This window comes from Charadrius vociferus, unplaced genomic scaffold (genome assembly GCF_000708025.1).
Source record: "Charadrius vociferus isolate BGI_N301 unplaced genomic scaffold, ASM70802v2 scaffold325, whole genome shotgun sequence".
Taxonomy (NCBI): Eukaryota; Metazoa; Chordata; class Aves; order Charadriiformes; family Charadriidae; genus Charadrius; species Charadrius vociferus.
The window spans coordinates 2,314,197-2,341,358 of record NW_009648526.1 but is presented as its reverse complement, the minus strand read 5'-3'; the positions used below and the strand labels follow the sequence as shown (position 1 = coordinate 2,341,358).

At 37.0% G+C, this 27,162-nt stretch overlaps 3 protein-coding genes across 4 annotated transcripts in view; 2 read left to right on the top strand and 1 right to left on the bottom strand.

Moving 5' to 3' along the window:
* PYGO1 (pygopus family PHD finger 1) overlaps positions 1-7,543 on the top strand; it is a 21,084-nt gene extending 13,541 nt beyond the window's left edge. Inside the window, exons 3-4 of the mRNA XM_009885731.1 lie at positions 4,073-4,158; positions 5,905-7,543. Coding sequence (XP_009884033.1) covers positions 6,088-7,026 — 939 coding nt within the window. The 5' untranslated portion in view covers positions 4,073-4,158; positions 5,905-6,087 and the 3' untranslated portion in view covers positions 7,027-7,543. The remainder of the gene's footprint in view (positions 1-4,072; positions 4,159-5,904) is intronic.
* Positions 7,544-15,686: 8,143 nt separating this feature from the next.
* DYX1C1 (dyslexia susceptibility 1 candidate 1) lies at positions 15,687-23,348 on the top strand. 2 transcript variants are annotated; one of them, XM_009885729.1, is made up of 9 exons: positions 15,687-15,816; positions 16,395-16,542; positions 16,956-17,089; positions 18,111-18,351; positions 19,106-19,251; positions 19,908-20,017; positions 20,559-20,712; positions 21,703-21,808; positions 23,239-23,348. In XM_009885729.1, the coding sequence occupies exons 1-9, from the start codon at positions 15,694-15,696 to the stop codon at positions 23,346-23,348; spliced, it is 1,272 nt and encodes a 423-aa protein (XP_009884031.1). In that variant the 5' UTR covers positions 15,687-15,693. The 2 variants fall into 2 exon arrangements, with proteins under 2 accessions (XP_009884031.1, XP_009884032.1); XM_009885730.1 differs by lacking the exon at positions 21,703-21,808 and having other exon boundaries at positions 23,239-23,292.
* Positions 23,349-25,646: 2,298 nt separating this feature from the next.
* LOC104287105 (chromosome unknown open reading frame, human C15orf65) lies at positions 25,647-26,525 on the bottom strand. The gene is made up of 2 exons (XM_009885769.1): positions 26,420-26,525; positions 25,647-25,987 (listed from the first exon to the last, which is right to left on the bottom strand). The coding sequence occupies exons 1-2, from the start codon at positions 26,523-26,525 to the stop codon at positions 25,647-25,649; spliced, it is 447 nt and encodes a 148-aa protein (XP_009884071.1).
* Positions 26,526-27,162: the final 637 nt, after the last annotated feature.

Below are 27,162 nucleotides of genomic sequence, written 5' to 3'. Positions count from 1 at the left end.
CTCCTGTGTTTTTCTGGATGTGCTGGGCATTAGTATGCAGCGTGCATACTGCTGGTGCAAGGGAATACGGCGGCGGTGCCACATGTCCGAGTGAGTGTTGATGCAGAGCCCATAAATTACACTTGAGCGTTCGCTCCTCTACTCCCGGTCTGGCTCTTGGGCTTGATTCTAGTTGGGGGTTTGTTTTTCCCCTTTTTGGGAAATGAAAAAAAATTACCGAAATATCTTTATTAATAGCACGCTCGTGTGGCTCTAGTGAGGTTTCAAGTATGCGTTTCTTTGAGATGTGTAAGGAGAAGGGTGGAAATACAGTATCTCTTCCGACTTCGGCTGGGCAACTGACTTTAATGGCAGTAGCACATCAGTCTATGTAGCGGTAGTGGTGTCCTTATAGTCCTTTAAAACCACAAATGCATTTCTGAATGGAATAATGAAAGACAGTAGGGTGACCGAGTTGGTGAAAATCATGGCAAAAATGATGAGATCTGCAATTGATTGTTTCTCTTTTCCTCGTCTCCTGTTTTGTTTCTGGAATTCTATTGTTCTTGATGTTTTCAGCTTTTTTATGGTTGGGTAAGTGGGGAAAGGTGTAGATTGTGCTATTCATATTGTCATTGATTTACAGTTTGCTTTTCTAAAACTGTTCTAGTAACAGCCGGATTGCAACCTTGAGAATGAGAGAATGAAAATATACAGCAGTGTTACAAAGGAGACTGGGATTCATTAGACTCTTTCACTCTCAAGCCCTGATTCTGCGAATACTTAAGCACATACAGTTTCACATGCCTGAGTTACCCACTGAGTTCCATGTGATTACCACTTAATATCAAAACTGTTTACAGTATCAGGGCTGCAGAATAGGCTCCCCAAATCTGGTTGACATTAGACTCTTTTTAGTTTTCTGTCTATAAAGAAAAGTTTATTCGGCCATTTCTGTTTCTTGGGAGAACATTCTTACTGAGATAAAGCACTGTTTAAAAAGACTCTGGCACTCATCCTGTAAAAACCTAGACAGAGATTTGTCAGTGAATATGAAAATGCTCCATGGTGTATTTACAGCATGTTCAGTATGGCACAAATTACATGCAAAGTCATAATCTCTTAATGTGTAAACAAAACTACAAGTTGCAGTTCTTCTAACTAACACTGAAAATGTCTATCTTGTGTATGTAAGAAGTAAAAAAGAATACGGGACTTATCTCTTCTCCTTTTCCTAAAAGTAAATGTCTGAAATACATTTTATCTGTTATTTAATAAGGGAATAGTTATCAGATATGTATTTATATCTCTAGATCCATTACATATATTATGTCCCATTCAATAGAATTGTATTTTTTACTGGAAAATTAGTCTCAGACGATTACATAATTTTTTACACTCTGAGTGCAACGTTCCAAAATGCTCAGTACACCTTTTAATGCATCTGTGTGGTAGGTACCAAAAGTGACTTTCTAGAAAGTTTATTTTGGCTGCATGAAAATGACCCTTATTCACTCTTTTTTGGAGGTATGTTAGGACTAACATTCTGTTTCCTTTCATGTATAAATTAAATCATTATAAAATCCACAGGGAAAATATAAATTCGTAGGGCTAAATTAAATCATTGGCCTCACACAGCGAGAACTGCAAATACAAAAGCTTTGTACCTCTCCAGATGTAGGACTCAGTTCTGTGAATGTAGTCATATGAATGGCTTCACCCGTGTAATTTATTCATGTAGAAATTGGTGGAAGTTGTCACTGGAATTCTAGTATTTATATGCTTATGTCTTTGAAGAATGATGTTTCAGAGAGGGAATTCATACATAACTCTATAAAGTTTTAATTTATGCTACTGTAAACCAGCATTTGCATATGATCCTCAGTGTTCTACTTGATCAGAGATATACTAATATCTGTGCTGCTAGTTGTTGAATTTATTAAAAGAAACCTGGATATTTGTAATATTTTGCTATCATTTGTTAACATTGTTTATGTGGTAAGAATACAGGACCTGGAACAGGAGTGTATTTTATGCAGTTGTGAGGAATGGTGTTCACAGTACAATCTCCTACTGAATTTATGATAAATGTATAGGAATGCTGGAGAAGAAGCTAATGGCAAGTGCAAAGTTCATCAAGATGATGATTGATAGTGATGGAATTTAAAGGAGATTTGTCATCATTCTTTATGTAAAACTTTATGATGTGATTATTTAGTACCTACAGTTAATGCAGTGGCAGTGCTTCATAGCACACTAAGTATATGCTAAAAGTATATTCTAAATCAAGGCAAAAAGGACTTTTTTTTTCTTCTTTTTAAAGAGTAATCCTTAGTTACTCTGATAGTAGGTTATACTGCAATATGCTCTGCTCAAGTATGAGTTTATTTTGAGAACATGATCGTGACTTCATGCCCTAGTCCTTGAAATTCAGACTTAAAATTTGATAGGTGTTGATTTGGGATGTCCACGTATCTTCCTTAATGTATAATGAAAAATGAAGTTGAATTTCAACAGTGACAAAGGAACTTATTATAGCAGAGGCAGAACTGGATTCTTACTTGAGGTAGGACTGGTAAATTCCTTGAAACCTCAAAAAAGAAGCGGGGGTGGAAGGAAGTGCTGGGAGTGAAAATTTGTCAGGCCTCCTTTGATCAGGAGTATTTCAAATAACTGTTGGATGTTTCAGTCTGTACACAGTAGGTCTACTTCTTCCCTGTAAGAAGAGATTTTGTGTTACTTTACTGAATAGTCCTAAAGCTGGTTTAGCTCTGCTGGGAATACTTGTCTAACGTAGAGCGGTGTAATGTCATATGTTATGCTTCTTTGCATAATACTATTGATAATTCACAGTTATCTTCAGGTTGCCTTTGGTAATAAAGACAAACCCGTGTGTTCAACTGTATACTTGCATCTTGATAAAGTTTGACTTGTATTCCAAATATGAGTTTTAAAAAAATAACAGTAGAATTCTTAGGTTGGATTGCTCACTTCTTGCAGTTCTGTACTGTTAGTGTGTGTGTGTGTGTGTGTATATATATATATTTAAAGAGTAAATAAGCTATTATCTTAACGGACCTGGGAAAAAACTAATTACTAGCATCATTACATTAAGAAACTGTGCATTATTTTAACATGCGTTGCTTTCCCAAAATCACCCAAAAGTGATTTTCATACTTCATCTCAGGGTTTTATTTGCATTCCCATATGAGTGAAATCAACTTGAGCCCCATGAATAAGGAATTTTTGTTGCTGTTGTTGCTTTTTGTTTGTCTGTGGTCTAACTAGAGTTTTAAAAATGAAAATCGTGATTTATACAACTTTGAGAGCTTGTCCCACTGTTATGAGAGGTGAAGAAGAATCCCAGGTGAAGTACAGGTATCTCATTGTATCGCTCAGAGTCAAGTCTGATTGAGTGATCAGTAAAATGAACATTTTTTACTTCTTTGTGCCAGAGCAGCTGTGCTCAATTATTCTGTGAGGTTTCTGCAGAGTAGGACAGATTCACTTAGAACCCCTCTAATTTTTGGCTGGTGTCTTTTTATTCACATTTAGTGAAATTTAGGTCTGACAAACTGGAGATCAGTCTAAACAACATGGCAGGTTCTCAGTAGTTTTATTCATGGATCTACTACTGTTTGCTTTTTCCTTCATAGTGTATCATAATGTACTGTTGTATATTGATATAATGAGTTTGATAAATGCCATGTCTGTGTACCTTAAATAGGAGGTGAATCTTAGGCGTGGTTTTAAGCAGTTCTTTTGAAAGTTTTATGCATTATGCAAACAAGAAATACTTCTAACAGGTGAAGTGGAGATGTTAAGAACCAAGGAACAGATAAAAGAAAATGTTTATTCCAACTGCAATGAGCATGAATTGGCCATTGAAGTGGTAATAAAGTAAGATAGATGTATATGACTTATGTTGCCTTTTACCTCCAGATGTTTGCTCCTTAAGGACTTGCAATGTAAGGCACCAGAATTAATGCAAGTTCAGTATTTGTAACAGATATGTCTTGCTATGACAGAGGCAAACTTAAATACAGTCTGTAAGAAAACTAATGCAGTTTTGCCCTGATTTGAAATTTTGTAGGTGGTGACAGTGGATTGGATGGGTTAGGAGGACCAGGAGTACAACTTGGAAGCCCTGATAAGAAAAAGCGCAAAGCAAATACACAGGTAAATTCCCTTTGGTTCTTTTGATTTCTAATAAATAGTGCACTCGGATGTTGTTTGCTGGTATGGCTATCTTGCATTGTTTAGAATATCAGTCTGTTCTCACAAATAGCAGCTACATACAAAAGCATTTCAGTTGTACTGTGAAGCTGAAATCTTCATAACACTAGTTATTATCACTGAAGTTATTTTAATCTCTGTAGTTTGCCGAAGACCTATAAAGAGAGGAGCACAGTGAGACTGCAACAACTTGTATTTTACCATATGGATTTAATTCTGAGACAGACTTTCTTTTAATGACTTTGTAGCCATAAGTAGAAATCTGTACAGCATGAGTAGTTGCCATGAGACTACTTTTCTTCATACTTTTATTCCTATATGTGTCAGTTTGTGAGGCTAATGGATCAGTACGGTTTGTTAAATGCTTTGACCAAACTCTTGGCATATTCCACAAGTGATTTTCAAGCAAAAGCTGTGAGGCAGGTTCGGCTCCTTTCCAGTGAATCCCTGTAATTTGGCATTTCTATACAGTTTCTGTTTCCAGAAAAGGAAGCCTGAATACAAAACATCTAAAGCAATTAGATATCTGTAGTGCAGAATTTTCCTTTGTGTGTTCATTCAGCTTTGAATGAGAGTATCTGTTAATTTGGTACTGCCCAGGGAGAGTAATTTTATTTATGTAGGTCAAACAATCACTTTCTGTTAGGCCTATCCAGATTCCATTGAGATGTGGATCTGTTCTTTTAGGTTTGGTTTTGTTTTGTTTTGTTTTAAAGTAGTCATGGTGAGAAATACTCAGTTAATTTAAGGGTTTCAGACCTCTTTCTGGGTGGAACTTTGCTTGTGTTCTGGAATGGTGATAACTGTAGAGGGCATGCAGATTAGTTTCCTCGCTTTTCCTACCAGGTTCAAAATGTGCAGCACAGCAGATTTTTTTGGGGAAAAAAAAATGTTCATTCTTAGTTTATTAGTATTTAGGAGGAAACGCTTTCTGTGAACACAGCTAGTGTGAGGGTGAGCCAGCTAGATGTTCCCCACAGGCTAGTCTAAAATTGAATTTCATTCTGTAGCCACTCTGATGACATTTAAACAGCCTCTGGGCTCCATTAAACACTTGGTTATACTCTGTCACCAGAAATCCTTGTGTTTTATACCTATTGACTATGCTTTGCGGACTGTCCACAATCACTGAATGCTCATAAGGGACACCTCTGTTCGGTACACAGAATATAGAGAATTCCTGTATGCAGACTCCTGTATTCTATATACATTTTTTTAGGGTTATAGCAACATTAGGTTTGTATATCGTCATAGAATTGGGTGTCTTAAGAGATGTATACTCTATCCCAAAATGCAACTAAAGAAATGCTTCAAATCTGCTCTTCAACATTTGGAAATATTTTATGCATGTGTTTAAGTGACACATGGCTTTCTGTATTGTTGCTTTCCTTATGTAAAAGATTAAGAAGCTGCATATCAAGCAGTATTTTCAGAAGCATGGTTGTGCAACTGCACAGTCTTTAAAACATTGAGATTACTATAAATCACCATGTTGTCTGGTGCCCAGACTCCTCTCTTGCCTCCGTACTGAAATTTCAGACAGCCTGGCAGAGTACAGTGGGTGAGCTTTACACAACAGCTGAATAGATCTTCTAGCTGTAGTGCTGTTAATTCAGGACCTTTGAGGTTGGCCTGTCTTGCAGGGAAATACTAAAACTAATTTAAATGTTGTATTTAAAATATTTTTAGGGATCATCATTTCCTCCTCCATCTGAATATGCTCCACCGCCGAATCCAAGCTCTGACCACCTTGTAGCTGCAAATCCATTTGATGACAACTATAATACTGTGTCTTATAAACCACTTCCTTCAGGAAATCCATATTTTAGTAATCCTGGTTATCCTGGCTTTGGAGGCTATAACACTTTCAGAATGCCACCTCACATGCTGCCCAGAGTGTCCTCACCTTATGGTGGTTCTTACTCCCTCAGAAACCAACCACATCCCCTTCCTCAAAACCCTGTGGGAATGGGTTTTAGCCGACCCCACTCTTTCAGCTTCGGTCCACATGATAACCCAGGTTTTGGGAATCAACCACCTTACAGTAGTGGTCAGATAAATCAAAATGTCAATATGCCTGGTCAGCATTTCAGACCAAATCCTGGTGAGAACTTTGGCCATTCTGGTCAGATACCTCACCCTGATGTGCCATCTAACTTTGGTCCTGGAAATAATCCAAATTTCCCAAATTCTCAGCTAGAGTCAAACCATTCTTTTGTTCCTCCACCAAACACATACAACCAGACAAAATCATCTGCACAAAAGCAAGACTTTAGTCAAGGTGCAAGCAAAGCGTCCAGCCAGAGCACAGCTGCTCATCAGCATCATCACAGGACAGAGGACATTGTGAGTCAAGGTAACAGTGACCTAAAAAATGTTAATCGAAACAATGTGGTAAATCAGGATAACAGCCATTCTAATAGTGCTGATAACACTAATGCTGGTCATTCAAATGGGACTCAGAGTAAGTCCCGCCAGCCTCGAGGTACTGCTGAAGGATGCAATTCTGAAAAGAGCAGCAAAACAGCCCTTCATCCCGGTCGTCATGGTCACTCGTCCTCTGAACCCGTCTATCCATGTGGAATTTGTACACATGAAGTTAATGATGACCAGGATGCCATTCTGTGTGAAGCCTCTTGTCAAAAATGGTTTCATCGGATCTGTACAGGCATGACTGAGTCAGCTTATGGCCTTCTTACAGCAGAAGCATCAGCAGTATGGGGCTGTGATACTTGCATGGCTGACAAAGATGTCCAGTTAATGCGTACAAGAGAGACTGCAGGACCGCCTGCGTTGAATACGGATGGCTAACAACACGAATTGGTGGTAGTGGTTGAAAAACTTGCTATGAAGATTTGGTTACAAATTGGGTACTTCACTTTCTGCAGACAATCAGTTGCGTTTGATTGCTGTTGTCTTTTTTCCCTAATCTGTCTTCATTCATAAACTTCCATCTCAGCTTTTGTACTCTTCATTTTATGTGTGCAAATGTTTTACAGGATGGAATATTTTTTTGTTTCTGATTAAACTGTAAAACATAACTGACAACTGATCACAAGTAGGATGTGCGTTGACAATTTTATGAAAGGCAAAAACGTGCCTGAATGAATAGCCCCTAATTTGCTAGTGTTAATGTGTTAACTAACACTAGCATTTAGTGCTTGAGTTTAATGGTACTATATTTGCAAGTACTCATTACATTTTATTTTTTGGGGGTGAATGTCCATTACTTATATTCTTGCTATTTTTTTCTTTGCATGTAGTGGAGATGACATGGAGGAATGTGCAGTACTAATAGTTTTTATTTTAGGGTAAATACAGAGAATTTCATGTGTGCTTTTTCCTATTTTGAAATAAAGCATTAACACACTAGTTTAAAATCGATGACTTCATGCTTAGCAACACAATGAAACTGCTAACTCTTACACATTTATATTTCCTTGAGAAGGCAAGGATCGCTTGACTTCTCAGCAAATACTTACTTGCTGAAGATTCTAGCTAGGTCTTGCAGGATTTGGAAATAGTTAGAAAAGATGATTACATTGGAAAAAGAACACATCAAGTTTATGAAGTCCAGTGCTTTAAATCTAGAGAATACCAAAACTAGGGTTGCATATGTAACCATAATTAATTTACCTTAAGCACATATATTATGGAACAGTCTCTGCATCTGTCATGGTTGTGCAACCACGCAGCTCTCTCTCATCCTTATGCATTGGTGGTTCTAGTCTGCCGCCTCAGTGCTGCCTGAGAATTGTGAATGAACTAGTGCAGGGAAAGTCCTGCCCATCTTCTGGGGCTTTCAGCTAGAGCCTGCTTGGTCATCCTGAGCTTACACAGTCCACTTGGCATGAAGGAGGGTGCAAGGCAACAGAGTGTGCTCAGCACAGGCTCCGAATTGCAAGATAATTTGGCCAGCAAAGTCTTGAAACTGAATTCCCACTGCTGCCTCAGCCAGTCGTGCAGTGAGGGGGTGGGAAATCTAGGGTGAAGAAAAATACAGCGTTCACATCAGGTATGTTTAGCTCACACCAGGAGCAAGTAATTGGAAGGTTAGCTTCTTTGCTCAACTTGATATCCTACTGACAAGTATGAATGGCACTATAGCTTCATATGTGATGCTAAGAATTCTATTTTAATATGGGTAATTTGATCTTGTTCTTGATCTCAAAAATACCCCCCCCCTTTTTTTTTATGTGCAGAAGCATCTAACCTTGAAGACTTCAGCCTTAGCAACGTGGTAAAGTTGCATATGCAACTGGAAGTGAGCATTTCTGTAGAGAGAAGTGTTGTTTTAACTTAACAAAAAGGTGGCCCTGTAATAACAGACTCTGCTTGCAATACTCACCACTGTACTGGAAACTTAGTTTTTAAACAATCACCAATTAAATCATATGTCAGGCATTACAGGTACGAGTCACGTTCCTTAATGTGATAAACTGTTCAGGTCTGTGGTGATAAGTGATGTAGGAGCCTCTATAGACTACAGTCATCTTTATAAAGAGGTAGCTTTTATGATAAGCCATGCTAATGAGTGAAAAGTAAGGCCTGTTTGCTAGTTCACCATTGTGTTTGGTTTTAAATGCGCTCTACTGTGGTACTTTACTGGAAGATGCTGTGCAGATCTACATAACTGTCCTTGTTTCATTTTAAAAGTGAAAAGTTTTATATACTCTTTTACTGGAGAAGTGGAGTATTGCCCTCCTTTTTTGTCCTGCCTCTCATCAGGGAAAAGGAAATAATGTCTAAAGTGTAAATGACACAATTCTTTATCTTGAGGATTTCCTGTATGGAGATGTAAAGAAAGTATAAGGCAGATCCAGGGCTTCTTTTTTCATCACTATTTGCTTTATTTAGTACAGAGTCTTAACTTAAGTCTTGTTTTTTTAGAGGTGTGATATTTAAAAGCAAACAACAAAAAAACCAACCAAGCAACAACCTCAGTTAAGAGATTTATTCTTCAGTAGTTTTCCTAATGACTGACTGACTGTTACAATTTGCTTTTGGTATCTAAAGTAGAAATTAAACCAAACCTTGTTTAGATAGATTTGTTCCTCTGGGAATCAATTTAATCTCTGCAACAATGTGCACTGTGAAGGTGGTGGAGCTGGTTCAGACTTACAGCAATGTCAATGAAATAAAAAGTTTTGCTCAGTGAAAATTCAACAAAAGCTCCAGTGATGATATTGTTACCCAAGCGTGCTGCTCACAAAACCTTTCCCACTCCCACACCCCGTTCCTGTTGTGAGAAGATGTTTGGGGCGTTTGTTCTCACAAGTTCAATTAATGTTTTAATCTTTTGGAACGCATACTGTGTTTAAAATAGCCATGAATTTCTTAATCTCTTCCTCAACCCTACATGAAGTTAGGCAAGTGTCTTCTGTATTAGCTACCAAGACATTAGAATGTACATACAGTGTTCTTACAAACTTAAAAACAACTGGAGTATAATTTTATGAGGCCTTAAATTGTGTATTTCTGAAACTTATTTTAACAATTTATTTCAGGTTTTCTAAACTGGTACTATGGTGGGTTTGTAACCCAGTAAATTTTCTGTGTTCATTAACCTACAAATTCAAGGCATTAGCAAATGCCAATTATATCAAATAAAAACAAATGAACAACAAAACCAAACTTGTTATAACACGGATCATAGAGATATGACTGATTAGGATCTCTGAAAGTCATCTAGCCAATATGCTTGCCCTGCTGATACGCTCTTGGCATACCTGGACTCTTTATCTAGAGAGAGGGCTATACTTTGTTTTTCTCTGCATGTATTGACTAGTAGTAGTTCAAGTATGTACAGGGAAAACAACAATCATGTTTTGCTAGTAAGGTACTAGGAAAATGTCAGCTGGTTAGAATTAGAAATTAGTTATAGAAGGGTGGGTGGGAGGGAGGGTTGATTAGAATAGGTGAGGTTTTTTGTAATACTCTACATGAAACAATTTGTATTGAACTATCATGTGCTTCTTTCATTACTAGTGATTTAGATTGTACTGGTGCTGCACACCAAAAATATCGCAAAGATTTTGTAAATCTTACAAACCTTAACATTTTTATGTCCTTTTAAAATAGCTCCTTGTCATGGTCAGAAATACAGCCTATATTGCCCAAAATGTCTTTTTTTTTTTTTTTTTTTCCTAGGCTAAAATAAATAGGCATAAACTGGATTGAACTGCTCTTAATACTTACGGTTTTGGTTTTGGTTTTTTTTTTTTTCCAGAGACCAGTTTTAAATGAGAAAATATGCAATTTGTTCTTTAAAATGCTTGTTTCATTGGTGTCAGTAAGTTACAGTGCTGCAAACAGGCTAGTGGGTAGGTATCAAAAATCCTGTTTCTGGCTGTTTTGCTGATCCCTTCTACAACTCGAGACAAGCAGCTTAACTGTTTGTGCCTCCACCTTGTTTTTCAGAAGGTCGGACTAATGCTTACTTCCTGAGGGTGTTTAGAGGCCTAGTTATTATTTGACATCTTCGGATGAAAGAGACTAGAGAAAAGTAATAAAGTTTCCTCTGTTTAAAACAAAAATATAACTTTGGGGGCTGCTCAAAGGAGATCATGCTTTATGACCTGAAGTTTTTCATCTAAGAACCAGTTTTGTAATCACGTTTTTCAGGCTTAACTTCGAGCATGTCAGAATTAATGAAGTCAGTGGAACTGCATGCACGCAGTCAAGAAAGTTTACAAGTGTTTGCAGTTCGGGGCCTATGATAGTTGCAAGTGAAATGCTTTTCATGGTTTGAGATTTTTACAAAATCAATGGTGTTCAAATGTGGCACCTTTTTAACATTTGTCTTTATTCCTACTTAATACAATAACACATCTACATTAAATATATCCCTTTCATTCTATAAATAAACATTGCCTGGCAGTAAAAGTATTGGTGTAACATTTTTAAAAAAGGAAGTCATGCTTCTTATCATGTTGTATGTGACTTAAATGACTGTTTCATATTAAAACTAATCTTTCCTTATGTACTGCTTAAATATACCTGTTTTGGGATATCAGTTCAGTACTTTTTATACAATCTTGAATGTGTTCCACATTGGTGACATGTATTTTTGCAACAACTTTTTTGTTTCGATTTTAAATTAGAGCATGTTTGAAGTAATACATGCATTAGTGCTGTGGTGTGTGGCAAAGTTAATGTATGTAATTCAAATTGGAAAAAAGTTTCCAGACTTTGTCCAACATTAACCCTGTGGCCAGGGATGAAATTACTATGTAATACAAATTATCTCCTATCACCATGTGTTTTAAGCTACTCTATGAAGTATGTGAAACATTATTGTTTATGGATTGGTAGCTGGCGTGGTATCTTGCATAGAATGAGGTATGATAGATGGTAGCAATTCATGGTAATTAAAACTGATTACCTTTCAGAACATGCAGCGCTTATGTGCATTGTCATCTTGTTGCCATAGCTGTTAGTATGAATTTCTTAATATTATCTACCGACAAATGGGTGAACATTTGGTAATAAGCTCATGAGTGTGAAAATTCTATTCTAACACTCTACTTGGTTTATGCAACATGATTTTTTTTATCTATGGGATGTGATTAGGTATATGCAGGGGGATGTAGAACTGGATGTATTTTAAAGTTATTCTGCAATTACTGAGTTTTGTGTGAAGCTTTCTATATTAGAATAGGCTTTTCCTTAAAATTGGAAAATTAAGTGTACTTAGCAGGACTCTTAAGGCAATATAGCTATCCTAGACTACATCTTAAGCACATTCACATCTTTGTATGCAACTCTTGATTTCTTGTTGGCTTATGCTTTATATGGAAATAAAGGGTCCCTTTAGTGCCCTAGTGTTGTGTGTCATCAGTTCTGAGGTAATTAATTCTGAATGGTGTTCAGGCCCTTTGAAGAGCTGCCTATAGCTTAAAGTATTAAATGTTGCCCTTAGTTTCCTGGTTCAGAAATGGCTTATTCCAACATCATAGGAAATACCCGTTTTTGTATTGTTTGCCATACATGATTGATTTTCCTTTTCGAGTTCAAACAAACTGTCTCAAAATAATTTTTGATCCAACCTCACCTTTTTACTCGAAGGTTTGTGCATTGTAATTCAGGAATCGCTGTATTGGAGACAGTTTGGGATTGGAGTGAGGAGAGATGTTGTGTCTATTCTTAGACATCTATCTTCTAAAGGATGGTCAAAATCTGAACTTCCATATCACTTGAGGAGGGCAAGCTTTTAATATATACCTTCTTTTTTTTTTTTTTTCCTTTCTTGATAGTTTTTCCTGAAATGTGAAATAATATGGAGTTGTTGAGGGATTTTTACTTAAAAGATGGTCTCTCCTCCAAGCTTTTGTAAAAGGTCTTTAGAACAGACACTGGTCTTTAGGGCCTTCTGACTTGGAATATTTTTGTCCACATTCTCTTTTCAGTGTTGAAGATGAGTTGAAAAAGGCAAGTTACCAATCTACTGCCATCCAAACAATGCAAAATATAAGCTGATTAAGATTGTTGACATTTAATTTTTTTGTTAATAATTATGTGATATTTTACCTTTTAGAAGAACATATATCAGAATCTGATTCAAGCGTTCTTGGAAAATGTATATGGTAGATTTTGTCCAGCACTGTATGTAACTTTGTTGCTTTCTGTTGTCTGGTTTCAGTTTCTTTTAAAATAAAGATAATTTTTGCGGGGAAGTTGCTTGTTGATTTTATGAAGATGATATAATGCCTAGATTAAGTCTTCTAATGTTTTGGCTGTGAGAATGCATTTGGATTAGGTGTAATCCTGCAAGAAACAGTATGAGGTCATATTGATCAGAAAGGACAGCTCCTGCCTCTCTTGGAAGGGTCTGCTGTTCTGTGAAGGCATTAATTTGAAGTAACTTCAAAGCAGATCAGAAGAGGTCTTGCACCGCGAGCCGCATTTATTTCTTACAGGATGGGAGGGAAGGGTCAGGCATCACTTGGCTGAAGGGATTTTTTTTTTTTTTTAGAGCTTTCTGCACTTGGGAAAAGATTCTGCAAAGAATTATTTACTCTAATTTATAAAATTATTACTAAGCTATTCCTGTTTGTTGAGATGTCAGAACTAACACATACCAAATCAGTACCTTACCAATAACTTTTAAAAGCAACTGATATGGGTGGTCCCAAGCCACACATGCAAAACAGTTAGTTGGAGTAAATAGCATCTCATAATGTTCCTGCTCTTCAAGAATATGGAGGGATGAAAGAAATGAGAGAGAATTAGAAAGGATTGGAGGAAAAAAAAAAAAAAGGTTATTTATTAAACTGAAGATAAGAAAATGTAAACTATTTAAAGGATTTTTTTCCCCATCTATTAAAGCCTCTGAAGCCATTAGAAGTGAAATAACCCTTGGAAGAGATGTGTGTATATATTGGCCACTGGAAGGTCCAGAGTATTATTAAGATTTGACTGGAATACAAATCTCCATCCTTCATAACACAGGAGATGGGAATTTAAGAATAAAGTCTTCCAGAGAAAATTTTATCTCCTTTCACCAAAAAGTTTCTTGCCCTTTTGACTGATAAGTTAGTACCAACAGAAGAAAGATCCTGGATGGACCTCTCTTTTGATTTAGTTTGTAAAAGTGTTGTAGCAAGAGCTCAGTCATTTGTGCAAGTAAGCTAGTAATGTGCAATGTGTATGACAGAGGGTGTTTCTGCAGGTACACATCAATACAAGATTTTTAAGGTTGATCCAAGACCTTGCTCAGTCCCTGTTGTGTCTTTTAGCAGCTAAATCTGCTACTTTGACTTAGAAATGTGTTAGTGACATTTACCATGTCTTCTACGAGTGAAATACAGAGCTTTGCATTGAAGATCTAGCTTTTAAGGAAATAGACTTTTTTGTTAATGTATTGGAGCTATTTTGTGTAACTTGAGGACACCAAATACGGGTAACCATGACTATGTCCTGTCTCGTAAGTGTGGATATGTAGTATGTCCTTTCTGGCAGGAATAAACAATAAGCTGCTTCATTTCAGTATATTCTCTATGATTAAACTAAAAATGACACCTGGATGACCAAGGCAGAAGACCAGCACTCAACAAATCTAAGACTTTTATTGTCTGTGAATGAACTCTCCAAAACTGAAGGATGCGTTCTGGATGACTACAGCTGCATTCTGGAGTGGTAGGAGATTTTGAGTTACTATTACATTATAATCATTCTAGCCTGTGCTGCTATTGGAACACCCTGATTTAAAACAAAACAAACCACTATCCCCCTCCAACCCCCAACTTTTCCATTACTTTATCTAGGAAGCAGGCAAATAGGATTTTGACTACTGTGTGTAGTCTTGGCCTCTCCATTTTCAATACAGTAGAACTGGGAAAGCTTTAGAGGTCAGCAAGGAAGAGAAAACTATGTAAAAGAAATGTAAGTGAGCCAAGAGTCCTTCTAGGAAAAAAGAACATCTCTCAGAGCAGAGAAAGGTCTATAAAAAACTGAATGGCACAGACGGGATGTTTAGAACTTCTTGTTTCATCTTTGTCTGCACTTGCCTGAAGTTAGTCTTGCAATGCAGACAACTAAGATATTAAAGAAAGGTAACAAGAGACAGGTTTAAAACAAACAGGAGTTTTGTTGTCACAGGGAGAATCTTTCCTCAGCTTTTATTTACTTACTTATTTTCTCTTACTGTTTCTTAGACTGATAGTAGACTTTTTATGGAGATGTTGTGGTTTAAGTCTACATTCAGAACTAAACCGCAGAAGTCGCATCTTCTGCAGCTGACAGCAAGGGTCCTTATGCCATTGTGCAGATCTTACTGTAAGTCTGAAAATATGTATCATGCAAGGTTTCAACAAAAAAAAAAAGTAGATAATAGAACATTAAATCTTCAGTGATGCATCAGAAATCTTAGCTAATGTGTGCAACGTTAAACCCGGTTTCCCTTCATTGTATTTTAAAAGAAAGGGGGAAAACTAGACCTTTTGGTTCTGGATTTTTTTTCAAATAGTTCTAAGCAATTGTATGCTTTTATGGGACTTAAACATGCCTGGATGTTTATCCAGATGCGTCTGACTCGCCTTTCAAGCTCCGCAGCAGCTGCTGCTTTCCACATACTAGACGTTATTTTGGCAGATAAGAGAGTTCCTGCGTTTTTGAGGGAAGTTGAGCAACAATTGCACATCGCCTCCCGAGATGTTGGCAGAAGCAGCAGAGCAGGCGAGCGGTGTTTGCGCGGAGAGCTGCAGGCCTCGCTGCAGTGCTAAGTCCGCCCTCAGCTTTCGACAGGTTTTTACCAGACATTCTCAAACAGCAGTTTGTCTCTGTATGAAAATGTATTTGGATAATACGACGCGCGTTCCCCCCGGCTCTGCTTAGGTGCGAGCGACGAAAACGGCCTCAGGCGCGCCTGCCAGCACTTCCGGGGGCAGCGCGGAGAGACCCGGAGGTGCTTTGGAGAGGCCCGGAAGCTCTCCTGCCCCTAGCGACGGCGGCGGCGCGCCCGTAGCGACAGGCGCCGCCATGCCGGTGTGGCTGCGGGAGCACAGCTGGCGACAGACCGCCTCCGCCGTGTACCTCTCGCTGCCCGTGCGCGGCCTTCGGGTCACCCCCGGCAGCATCTTCTGCACCGACCGGTACCTGAAGGTGGGGCGGCCGCGCGCCTCCCAGGGGCTGCTGCTCTGCCCTGTCGCTGCCTTGGGATGTGTTGGCCCCGTGGGCCTGTGGCGTGTCCTTGGTTTATAGCTGCGTTCAAAAGCGCAGGCTTAACGCTCCGTGGCAGCAGCGCTGTCAAGCTTGTAATCTTTTATAACATTTAATCTATAACGTCCCTTTGTATGCTGCAGGCTGTTAAATACCTACTCCACCTGAGATAATGGCTTTACCACTCTATTCTTCTTGGTAGCAGTGCTCTTGCTACTCGATAGGTGCCAGCTGCCTTTTTGCTCGTAAATGGCCCGAACTGTAAACAGCAGCTTATATTATGAATAATAATTCTAAATTTGAGTTCCACAGCTTCTATTGCAGTGCTGAAGAACCCACCTGTTCAATCTCTTTTCTCTGATCAAATAAAATATAAAACCTCCATACTGCATGCAAAGCAAATTAGTTTTGTCAATAGTGTGTGTTTCTTGAGGTTTACTGTATGCATGTACGAAGTATTTGGAATAGGTAAGACAATTAAAAGCTGTAAGTATTAGTACACATTAATTGTATTTTTATAGGTAAGCATCCCTCCCTTTTTATTTGAAGCCGTTCTGTATGCTCCTATTGATGACACAAATAGCACAGCAAAGATTGGAAATGGAACCATTTTCTTCACTTTGTATAAAAAAGAGGCGGCCATGTGGGATTCTCTAACTCTAGCAAATGGTAAGTTCTCTACTATGAAAAGTAGGTTGCATGTAAGAAACCCAAACTGTGCCAAAACTTTATGAACTATAATAAGTGATGTGAAACTTATGCAGCTAGATGTCTGATTAAGTTAGACCTTGTTGTTCATTGTTAAAACCAGAAAGTATATGAAAACAGACAAAGAACTTCTACTGGCTCTAGTGCAAACAAAACAAAACAATGTTTCTTGTAAAACTTACGTTTTGTGTGTAAACAAATCTTAGTTTTTTCTTTTTTAGAGCTGGGCTTGATAGAGACTGTTTTGTGAAATTTGAACCATGTTGTGTTTTCCCAGACAAAGTAGCAAAAGGAATCCCATTTTTATGAATATGGTACATAACAGTGGAACTTCACACCTACATTACTAAAATAGTTTTTATTTGTTTTTTAAGCTAACAAGGAGAAACTGCAGTGTGTAAGAGAGAATGCTGTTCTAAAAGCCCATGAAAAGGCAAAAGAGGAGGCAGAAGCAAAAAAAGTTACAAAACAGGAACACAAAAAATACGCTTTAGAGGCCACAATGAAGGTAAACTTAGAAGGAACTCTGCAAGACATACATGTAAACAATTACCAACTAATCTGGCAGCTGCTTGGTTAAATGTACGTTAAAAATATGAAAAGTACTAATTTTTATTACAGTAGTGGTGAACCTTGTTATTTCTTTGTAGTTAAAACATGTCTATTACCAAATATCAAAATGATACAGAAAAAATATTTAGAAGTTGCCATTTTCCATTAGTAATACTAAATGATACAAATAATTGGTGAGGAGCTGAGATTTTTGTCAACTGAAAGAAAGGAGACTCAGTAATGTGACAAAACCATAATCTTTTGTGGCCTTTGCATCAGTGCAAGTATTAGTCATTTGGCACTGTCAAAAATACTGATTTTTAAAAAAATCTTATTTATTAGTTGTTATATTTTATATCAGACTTGCTGCTCATTGTCTTTTGTGCATACATATCTTTGTCGTTCTGCGTTTTATGTGTATTTTGAGATAAATTCTTTTTCTCAAAACTTTTATGTATATAAGAGTCTGGTCACTTCATTTGTGTTTAAAAGGATTTTTAAAAGTATACAATGAAATTTTAAGATTGCATCTGCAATTTGGACCAAAATGGACTACAGTTAGTGGCTTTCTTAGTAGCAGCATTGTACCTATTCTGCCTGTGTAATAATCTGAAAGAGGAGAAATAAGAAATAGTGTGTTAAAGTGAAGCCATATATTTTACATTTATGTGCGTTCCAGAGATCTGCATTGGAATATGGCATTTTCATTGCTTACAAGTAAAACTTATTTCTGATTGTTTCTGGATCATACCTTAGTAGTAGTAGTAAAATGATGAAAAGATACGACTTTTCAAAGCTAAGCATAAATCTTTAGTCTCTCGGTCATTTTTAAGCATCTTTCATAACTCTGCTTGTACAATCACATTAATGATGACACTATGCTTGGGATATGAAACTGGGAAAATAATGGTAACCTTTAATTAGTTATCTTGCTATTATCAGGTGTTACATATCTCATAGGTTTATCATTCAAACAGCTAGAAGAAGCAGAAAGAAAAAGAATTGAAGATTTGAAAGAAAAGGAGAGGCAAAAGGTCACTAAGGAGTTGGAGTTATGGAAAAAACAGCAAGAAGATGCTGCGAAACAAAAAAGGGTACAAAAAGAAGGGGAACTACATCAAGAAGTGGAGCAATTAAAGGAGAGGAAAAAGGAAAAAATGAACAAAACTAGGGTTCCTAATGAAGGAACTTCCAAGACCAGACTCAAAGCTACTAAAGGTTGTATTATCGGAGTGTATTTTATTATTCTTTAAAGCGTGGGTATAACTTCATTCCTAGATATTTGAATTCATCTTTTATCTTTGTCTCCATCATACTGAACTGATTCTTTTCGTTTGCAGTTATTTTAGTGTCTTTATTTTCAGGCAATTTATTGAGCTAAAGCATGTGGGTTCTTAGCTCTTGTTTAAGTCTTTGGAAATACAAGGTCAAGTTTTGTTCTAAGCTTCAGAAAAGTAAAACAGAAAGCCTTTCTGACAAGAGTAATGCAGACTTTGAGGGTGGAGTTCATGTTACCCTAAGTTACCTAACTGCTGGTTTTCATAGAAATACACAATCTGGTTTTGTGCTCTCTATCCCACATCTGGGCCCCACAGAGTGCTAATTCAGGGAACTAAAGCAACAGAACATATTTCATTTTTGTTTTACTTGTTTGTTTTGGTAGGATTGGTTTTAGCTCTTGTGGTTGCACTGTCAGAGAATCACGTAAGTGACAGAGATAGTGATGTAAGAGAAGTTTAAGTTCATTTCTGACAGACAAGGTAGACAGTAAATAGAAGGCATGATACAGCCAGGACAAAACTTTTTTGAACCTTCCCTTCGAAAGAACAAGTCTAAACGTTTCTCAGGCCATTACAGGTTTAGTTCTAATGTGCAGAATTTCTAAATTAGGTGTGCTTTGGACTTTGGTAGAAAACCAGAAAAATCCCTTCTGCTTCATTTTTCATTTCCAGTACTGCAATTCTCTTCATAGGTCATGGTTCCTATAGTATGTTTTCAGAAAATTTAAAGGAAGAACAGTTACCAGCTCCTCGATCTGCTGCTACAATTAAAATCAACTTTACATCACGAGTTTTTCCTACAGCTCTGCGAGAATCTCGTGTTGCAGAAGAGGAGGAGGTAAGGATTGCTCTGTATTTGAGTATGATGCTTCTACCTGTCTTCCAAGGTGGTGAATTTCTTACCGTTTATCCAGTCAGTTGACAAAAATGTTACCTGTGCCAAACAATAATTCCTGTGCAATATGCTTATCTTCTAAGGAAGACAGTCTTATTTAAATTAAGATTTAAAGAAAGACTTTTATATAAAGATTATTTTTACCAAGCATATGATTGTGCAGATTAGGAAATAGCATATACCTTTTTTGGGGAGGGAAAAAAATGGCAGCAATATTAATAGAATTCTTTGAAGTACAAAATTTGAAATGTCTTTACTCTCTTATTTAAGATGCTTTAAGTTCTGCCTTCTTAAAAAAAAGCTCACAGTAAGCTTGTTTGAGCTCTATTGAATGAACACAAAGAGTAATTTTGGCATTTCCAAAACAAACGTGCAAACAAAACTGTATTAGTGATGCAATAACCTTGCTTCTCACATAGTCATAAAATATTTGAGGAAACTTGGAAGTTTTTCGTATCTGACATTATTAAATATTTCTATCCAAAATATGTGGCAAATAGAATTGTTTTGATAGGACTGAATGAAGAAATGAAAGCAAAATCCTTTTTTTGATCTAAATTTTCCTTCAGAAATAATCCTTGCACATTGTGTATTTACAGTGGCTACGCAAACAAGCAGAAGCTCGAAGAACAGTAAGTGCTGATTTGTCTGAGCTGGAAGATTTAAAAGAAGAGGAGAAGAATCCAGAATGGTTAAAGGACAAAGGAAAGTAAGTTAGATTCCATTTGAAGATGTATTTAAAATAAAGTATTAGTTATATAGTGTGTGTCTATTGGTTAGGTTTGATATTTTCTATTTATCCTAGACACAGACAGATTTCCTTTTGTTCATACTTTTTATTGAGAGGTTAAACATCTGTCTAAAACAAACTTTAGGAATTTGATAAAAATATTGGTATTTTATATAGCTGTGTTATACAGAAAGGTTCGATTAAGGGATCATAATCAGATACAGTGCTTTCAACATTAGTTCTGTGTCTGCATAGATGTGTCCACTTCTTACTGTTCTTCATTGCTTTTAAGCAGTGACTATCTTTTTTAGGTTGTGTGTTTATACGCTTCATCGTCAGCACCAGTTGTGACTGAACGTCAGTTATGTTGTTCTCAGGAAAGGCTATAAATGGCCATTTCCAAGGAAAAAGTGCTAAAACTTGGGATTTTTGAAAATTAATTGTTAACAATAGGTAGTTATTTATTTTGTTATGTATCACCTTGTTTAAAGTGCGTATTTCACTTTTTTTTTATACTTAGCAAAATGTTTGCAACAGGAAACTATCTTGCAGCTGTAAATGCATATAACCTTGCAGTGCAGCTAAACAATAAGCTTCCCCTGCTGTATCTGAATCGTGCGGCGTGCCACCTTAAACTGAGAAATTTACATAAAGCTATTGAAGATTCCTCTAAGGTATAAATATATAGGTTCTCAGACTGTCATACATGATTGTGATTTATTACTGTGATGCTTCTGTTTCATGCAGATCTGTAAATACTTATTAATGTGATTCAGAACTGTTAAATTCAAAATTGATATAATGAAGCCATGGTGAAATATTAAAACTTGATAGTGATTGATCAATAAACTTTCAGAAATTTAAAAGAAAGCGGCAACAAAAAAAAGCCAAACCATGCTTCCACACATTTAGGCTGAATGGCCGTGTGTTGACTCAGGACATGTTTCTTTACAGGTAAAATATTGTAGCAATATATACGCTTGGAAAAAAAGACAACTTTGAGCAGGAAAATAAAGAAAATATAGACAGATACCTTTTGTATTACATTGTGGTGTTCTTCATTTGGTTGGAAGGAAGAAAAAAAAGGTGGTGGTGATGAGGAGAATACCATAAAAAAAATTCCCCAAACAAGAAACCAGACATTTTTAAAGAATGGCTGTATCAACTCGATGTTTTATTAGCCATTATTTGTGCCATGAGAGAGGAATGATCTCAAATGGCACCTGAATAATTTGGAGAAAGTTGTCCCAGAATTACTATTTTTTGAACTAATAATTGCTTAAGGCTTGAAACTTGTTTTTTTTTAGTAACTACTGCTACAACACATGTGCTTCTTTAGGGCTGACTTTTTGTTGTTGTTGTTGCATAGTATGAAAATAGAATACATTATTTGGCTGTAATAAACATTTAACACAGTGTTTGTCAGTTTTTAGACATGGCAATGAAACTGTATTTAGCAAACTGTGGGGTGACACGTACAAATCTTAACGACTAGAATCACAAGCCATATAGTTAAATTTTAATAGTTATTTTCTACTTCTATTTGAATTGTATTACTGTATAATAATAGTAATCAGGTGAGAAAAGTGTGTGTAAATAAGAAAAAACCCTCAAAGTTATGGAAAATCCACCTCTAAATATTTTGGGTATTTTCATTTGTAAAGGCACTAGAACTGCTGACACCACCTGTTCCTGATAATAAGAATGCTCGAATAAAAGCGTATGTGAGACGTGGGACAGCATTTTGTCAGCTGGAGTTATATACTGAAGGTGAGACCTTGATTTTGTGAAAACATGCGCATGGATTTATAGTGACATGCAAGTAATCCTGTTCAGCTCAGTGAGACGGCTCACGCCTTTATTTTTTCAAGAGAGATGTTAAAGGAGGCCTATACAATCTATGTTTCTTTTTGTTATGAACCTTTGTACCACATTCCTTTATTATTTTTTTTTTTATTACTGGCTAATTGCAATTCCACTTGAAAAATCTTTATAAATTTTAAGAAAATTGATTGTACTCCTGGTTTAAGGAGTACAAATTAGTTTTTCCATTGAGGAAAAGGCTTTAGTGAGTTGTGTATCTTCTGTTTGGTCTATGGGGTAGTTGGTCTTTCTGTGCATAATGGCCAGCTCGTGACCATAACAGCTTGGTGGCCATGGAACGTATTAGTGAGGAACTAATGAGGGGTCAGAGATGAGGTATTTGCGTTGGGAAGCGTTCAAAGATAGGATGCAAACTGATAAGAAACCAGGTTGCACTAGTTTTGCTGTTCATGAGGCAATGTTTTATTGGTTTTGAGATTATATTTACAGTATTTACAACTATAGAACAAATTAACTTAAAATAATCTGATATATTTCTAAAATATTTGCTTGTGAAGTTCTTAGTATCATATCTTTGTAAAATGATGTATGAAACCTGTATTGATGAGCAAAATGTTTCATTGAGTATGTGTGATTTACGTAAAAATACCTGAGTTAAGTGTCCCTACTGAGTTCTCTAAGAGTATCAGTTTAGTTTTCTAAGGCAAATTTACAAGTGAAATTTGGTAATAGAAAGCAAAGAATATTCAAAATGTCAGTGTTGAAATACTAAGCTTTTCCCATTGGTTACCTTTTTCTGCCTATGAATCACTTTGACATTCCCTTACAGATTCATTTGCACTTTGAAACCTTATAAAAAAGACCATTAAACAAGATTTTATTTTACTTTCTGTACTCGCGGGTTGCTTCCCCCCCCTGTCGTGGTTTAGGCTCCCCACAAGCTCTAGTATTCACATGACATAGTTATTGTCTTTTTTTTTTTTCCCCTTGTTTTCATGCATCTTCATTCTGTCATTTGATTTTTCTCTCTTCTGCAGAACACTTTTAAACACTCCCCTCATGCACACACACATACACATATATACATAGTGTGTGTGTGTGAATGAAGAGGCCCTGTTTTCATGTTTCAATACTTGAAAATGTTTACGTCATAGAGTGTTTCCACTAAATTGTTTTGTAAAATAATACAAGCAAAATATACATTTATTTACCGACAAAAATTAAACCTAATGTCATTCTGATTCCATCTTGCTCAGTAGCAAACCTCAAGATCAATACTTTATGCATATGACTAGGGAACGGTTATTTCCAGGTAGTTGCTAAAAAGGATGGTCTTGCATTATTGATTGACATTCTTATTGATGTATCTATATTAGGTCTTCAGGATTATGAAGCAGCTCTCAAGATTGATCCTAAAAATAAAACTATAGAAAAAGATGCTGAGAAGATTCGACACCTAATTCAAGGAACAACAGAAGATTCTTAATTAAAAAAAACAAAACAAAACAGGAGTGCCTTTCGAGGGCATCAGAAGAAATCTTAGTCCTCATCAACATTTTGATCACTGGACATTTTTCCGTTTCACTCAGAACACCTACAGAATTGGTAAAAGGTTGCATATATGAATTACTATTTTTGGAAAGTATAGTATTCTAACAAATAAGATTAGATGTATTTTATATCATTTTGATACAAAGTTGTCACATTGTGGCTTTCTGTGAAGTATTGGTGGGCCCAATATTAAAACATGCTTTTGGTACTTGATGTGAAGTTACTCATATCTAAATGAAGTATCTGTCTGGAAATATCTACCGAATCTAAACAGTGGGTTTTCAAACTGCAGTAGGTCCGTGTAATCAACACCTGTTAACTTCTTATCTTTCTGTTCTCCACCAAAGCTGAAACAGATATGTGTGATATGGTTATATGCTTTCCTCTTTTCTTGTTGTTCATAGTGTTTGACACATCTGAAACTAAGACAGTGAATTTAGATAGGCTAATTCAGACATCTAGTTTGGAAATCCTTCACCTGGAAGCATAGAGGTAGATTTTATGTAGTGCAGAACATTCTTTTTAACGTTAAGTAATGTACATGGAATACTTTCAGGCTATTTTGAGACATTTGTTCGGGTTGCCCAAACAAAGTAATTGGAAAAGTTACAAACCTGTAGTGTTGTATTGTAGTGTAGTGGTAAATTATTCCTGTGATAAATTGTCCTGTCAACGAACATGGCTCACTTCTTCCATCCTACTACAATTAGTAATCTTACAGTGTAGCTGTAAAACATATTCTAAATCGAAAACATTGTTATTTATATGAGCATATATGTTTTTCTTGAGCTAGTCTTTTAGTTCATACTGTTTTGACATTGGCCACTATCTCAGGGGTACTGGTGTGATTAAAGACTCTCAAAAAAGGGACCATCCTGGTGAGGTTACAAGCAGTGTGAAATGACATGAAGTATGACACTGTGCTTTGAAGTCCTGCACCTGTTGGTTTGGGTAGTGGCAGAATGTAATATAGAATTGTATTGTTTATATATATATGTTAGCATTTGTATTACAGTGACAACCTGAAACACTGGACTTGAAGTGGCTCTGTTTTGTTAGGCATACTATGCAAATCGTGACCATTTCAACTACACTCCCTTCAGTAGCAGTTTTAGCAGGCTCCTGACTTTTCCCCATCAGTCTGTTTCCTGAATACCATTTATTACTGATTTCTTTCTTTGGAAGAAAGTATTTATTATGCAGATATATGTCATTCTGTGTAAATTTTATACTCTGGAACAGGGAGAAGGTGGCAGGTGTTGCTTCCGGTTGCTTTACTTAGAGCCTTGAGAGGAGTGCTGAGGTGATCCAGAAATCTCTGGGGTAGCTGCCGTTCCTTCTTTCCTATGGATACCTACTGCATTGCAATGGAAGGGGGTGAGAATACTTTTTTTTTATAGCACTTGGAAGGAGGGCAGTGCAGGAGCTTTAGTGCCTCAGTTGAGTGTAATGGTATACTTGCCAAAACATGGCTATTTTCTGAGGGGATGTGGGGCTAAGGAGGAGAGATGCTGGCAATGGGAAAAAGAAAATGCAAAGAAGCAGACACTGGTTCCAGGTTCCTCATTTTTTCTATTGCTTCCAGAGCCTGTTAGAACAATCTGTATACATCTGTATAGTCTATTTGTATTGTAGTGATTTGTAATAGCTACTCAAGGCTATTTTTGATGTAGACAGGCACCTTTTTCTACTGCTATCAAATAGAAACAATGCCCATTTTAAAGGTTAGGGAAGCAAATGTGCTTGGTAGCATGAGCAGTATCTGCCTGTTTCATCTGATTATATTGGGAGCAAATGGATGTTCAACTTCTGGCTTCAATACCTGAGCTGACAGCGTGTATACCGTATGAAAGGCACATGTATTGTGTTGCCATTAGTGTCTTGAGATGTAGGAATGTGGAGACTGACTTCAAGTTTTGAAACCAGAAAATACTTTAATTAAAACAAATAAACCTTCTGGTCAGTGTCTCTTGCACTTAACTCTTTCTATAAAATTAGAGTTCCACATTTATGATACCAGTTTCAAAAGTTTTATTTTTACGGGTTTAGGTCTGATTGAGAGAAGGGTATCATCAAATGGGCTACATCTTTTTTGATACATCTTATTCAACCCAGCAAAACCAAAATAAATCAGATATTGACAGTTATTCCCGGAATGACTGAAATAACAGATTGGTTTTCTTAAAGCTAAGTGTCTAGTCTAAGTCTGTAACAAAAAGATGGAGATGCATTTTTACAGAGTATGCTGTAAATTGGGGTGGTCATATACCCTACTTCTGTCAATGGCAGTGTTTAAATAACTATCTTCAAGTGACCCACAAGTGAGTAAGTGTTTTGAAAAGGTTTGATCCACTGGGTGGTAAGTACGGGCTACCATCTGTGAGACAGGCGATATAGCACCATATTCACTTGAAGTTGTTTTAAACAGTAAAACCTGAGGCTTTTTCAAAGAACCATTGATCATGAGTGTTTCGGCATCCAGCATACAGGAGAACACTGGGTTGCCAGGATTTCCGCAGAGAGGCAGACGAGGAGGTTGGTTTTGCTCAGTGTTCGGACTTGATTTTTTTTTCCCTAGTGAGGAGACAGATTTTAATTCAGCCTTTCAAATAACAGGGCTAAGCATTTCACATTTGTTAAATGTTTGTGGTCAGAGCGAATGTTGCTCAAGATGTGTATTGAAATACATACATGGTGGAGAGTGAGGAACTTAACACTGCTGACTTTTGACCTTATTTAGTAAACTGTGGACAGTGATAAATGGACTCATGTTGACTATGAAGTATAGTAAAAATTGGAATTTGCATAAATTTCTGCATTAGTGATAATCATGAGCATAGAAAATACCTTAATGTGTGTGGCCGAAATAATTAGTATGGATAATAAAAATATGAAGGAGAGTAAGAATATAGTGAGACTTTGTGGATGCTTTGTTTTGGTTTTGGCTTTTCCTTCTCTAATATACAGAAATCTGTATGCCCTAAACAAACAAAGCCTTAAACAAACCTCCAGATGACTGTGCTTCCTCACTTAGGTTCACATGAATGTATTTGTATTTTTTCTCCTCTCTAGAGAGCAAAATAACATGATGGATATTTCTTAGTACGTTCATGGAAAGTGCTCTAAGCCTCACTTAGGTTCACATGAATGTATTTTTATTTTTTCTCCTCTCTAGAGAGCAAATTAACATATGATGGATATTTGTTAGTACGTTCATGGAAAGTGCTCTAATGCAGTATTGACGAGTGTGGGGTAAACTGGCACTGAATAAAGTACCTCCCTTAGTTTTGCTGAGCAAAACATTCAGCCCCCGCTGTTCTTCAGAGATGCAGTGAAATCTGGTTTTGTTTCTCAGTCATGTGAGAGATGAAGGAAACACTGAAGTTGCTAGCTTAGCTAGAACTCCAGTAAGAAACTGTTATCTTTCCTTTACTGTGTTTATTAACGAGGCCTGTTGTTGTCTCCCGTTTATTTTTCGCACCAGTACTAGACCCTGCTGGGCTGAGACCTCTGGGCCTTCGGCCCTGCTCGGCACGGCCCGGTGATGGGGGGCGGGAGTTGCCTTACCCCGGTCACCAGCGGCCCTCGGGACGGACAGCTGCCCCCGAGGCAGTTCCGAGCCTCCGCTGTTGGGAAGCTTCACAAATTAGTTAGTTCCGCGTCATCCACCTGTCCGGGACTCGAAGGGTCAAATATTTGTAGCCCATAGGCAGGCCCTGTCCAGCTCCTGGCGGCGCGGCGTTGCCATG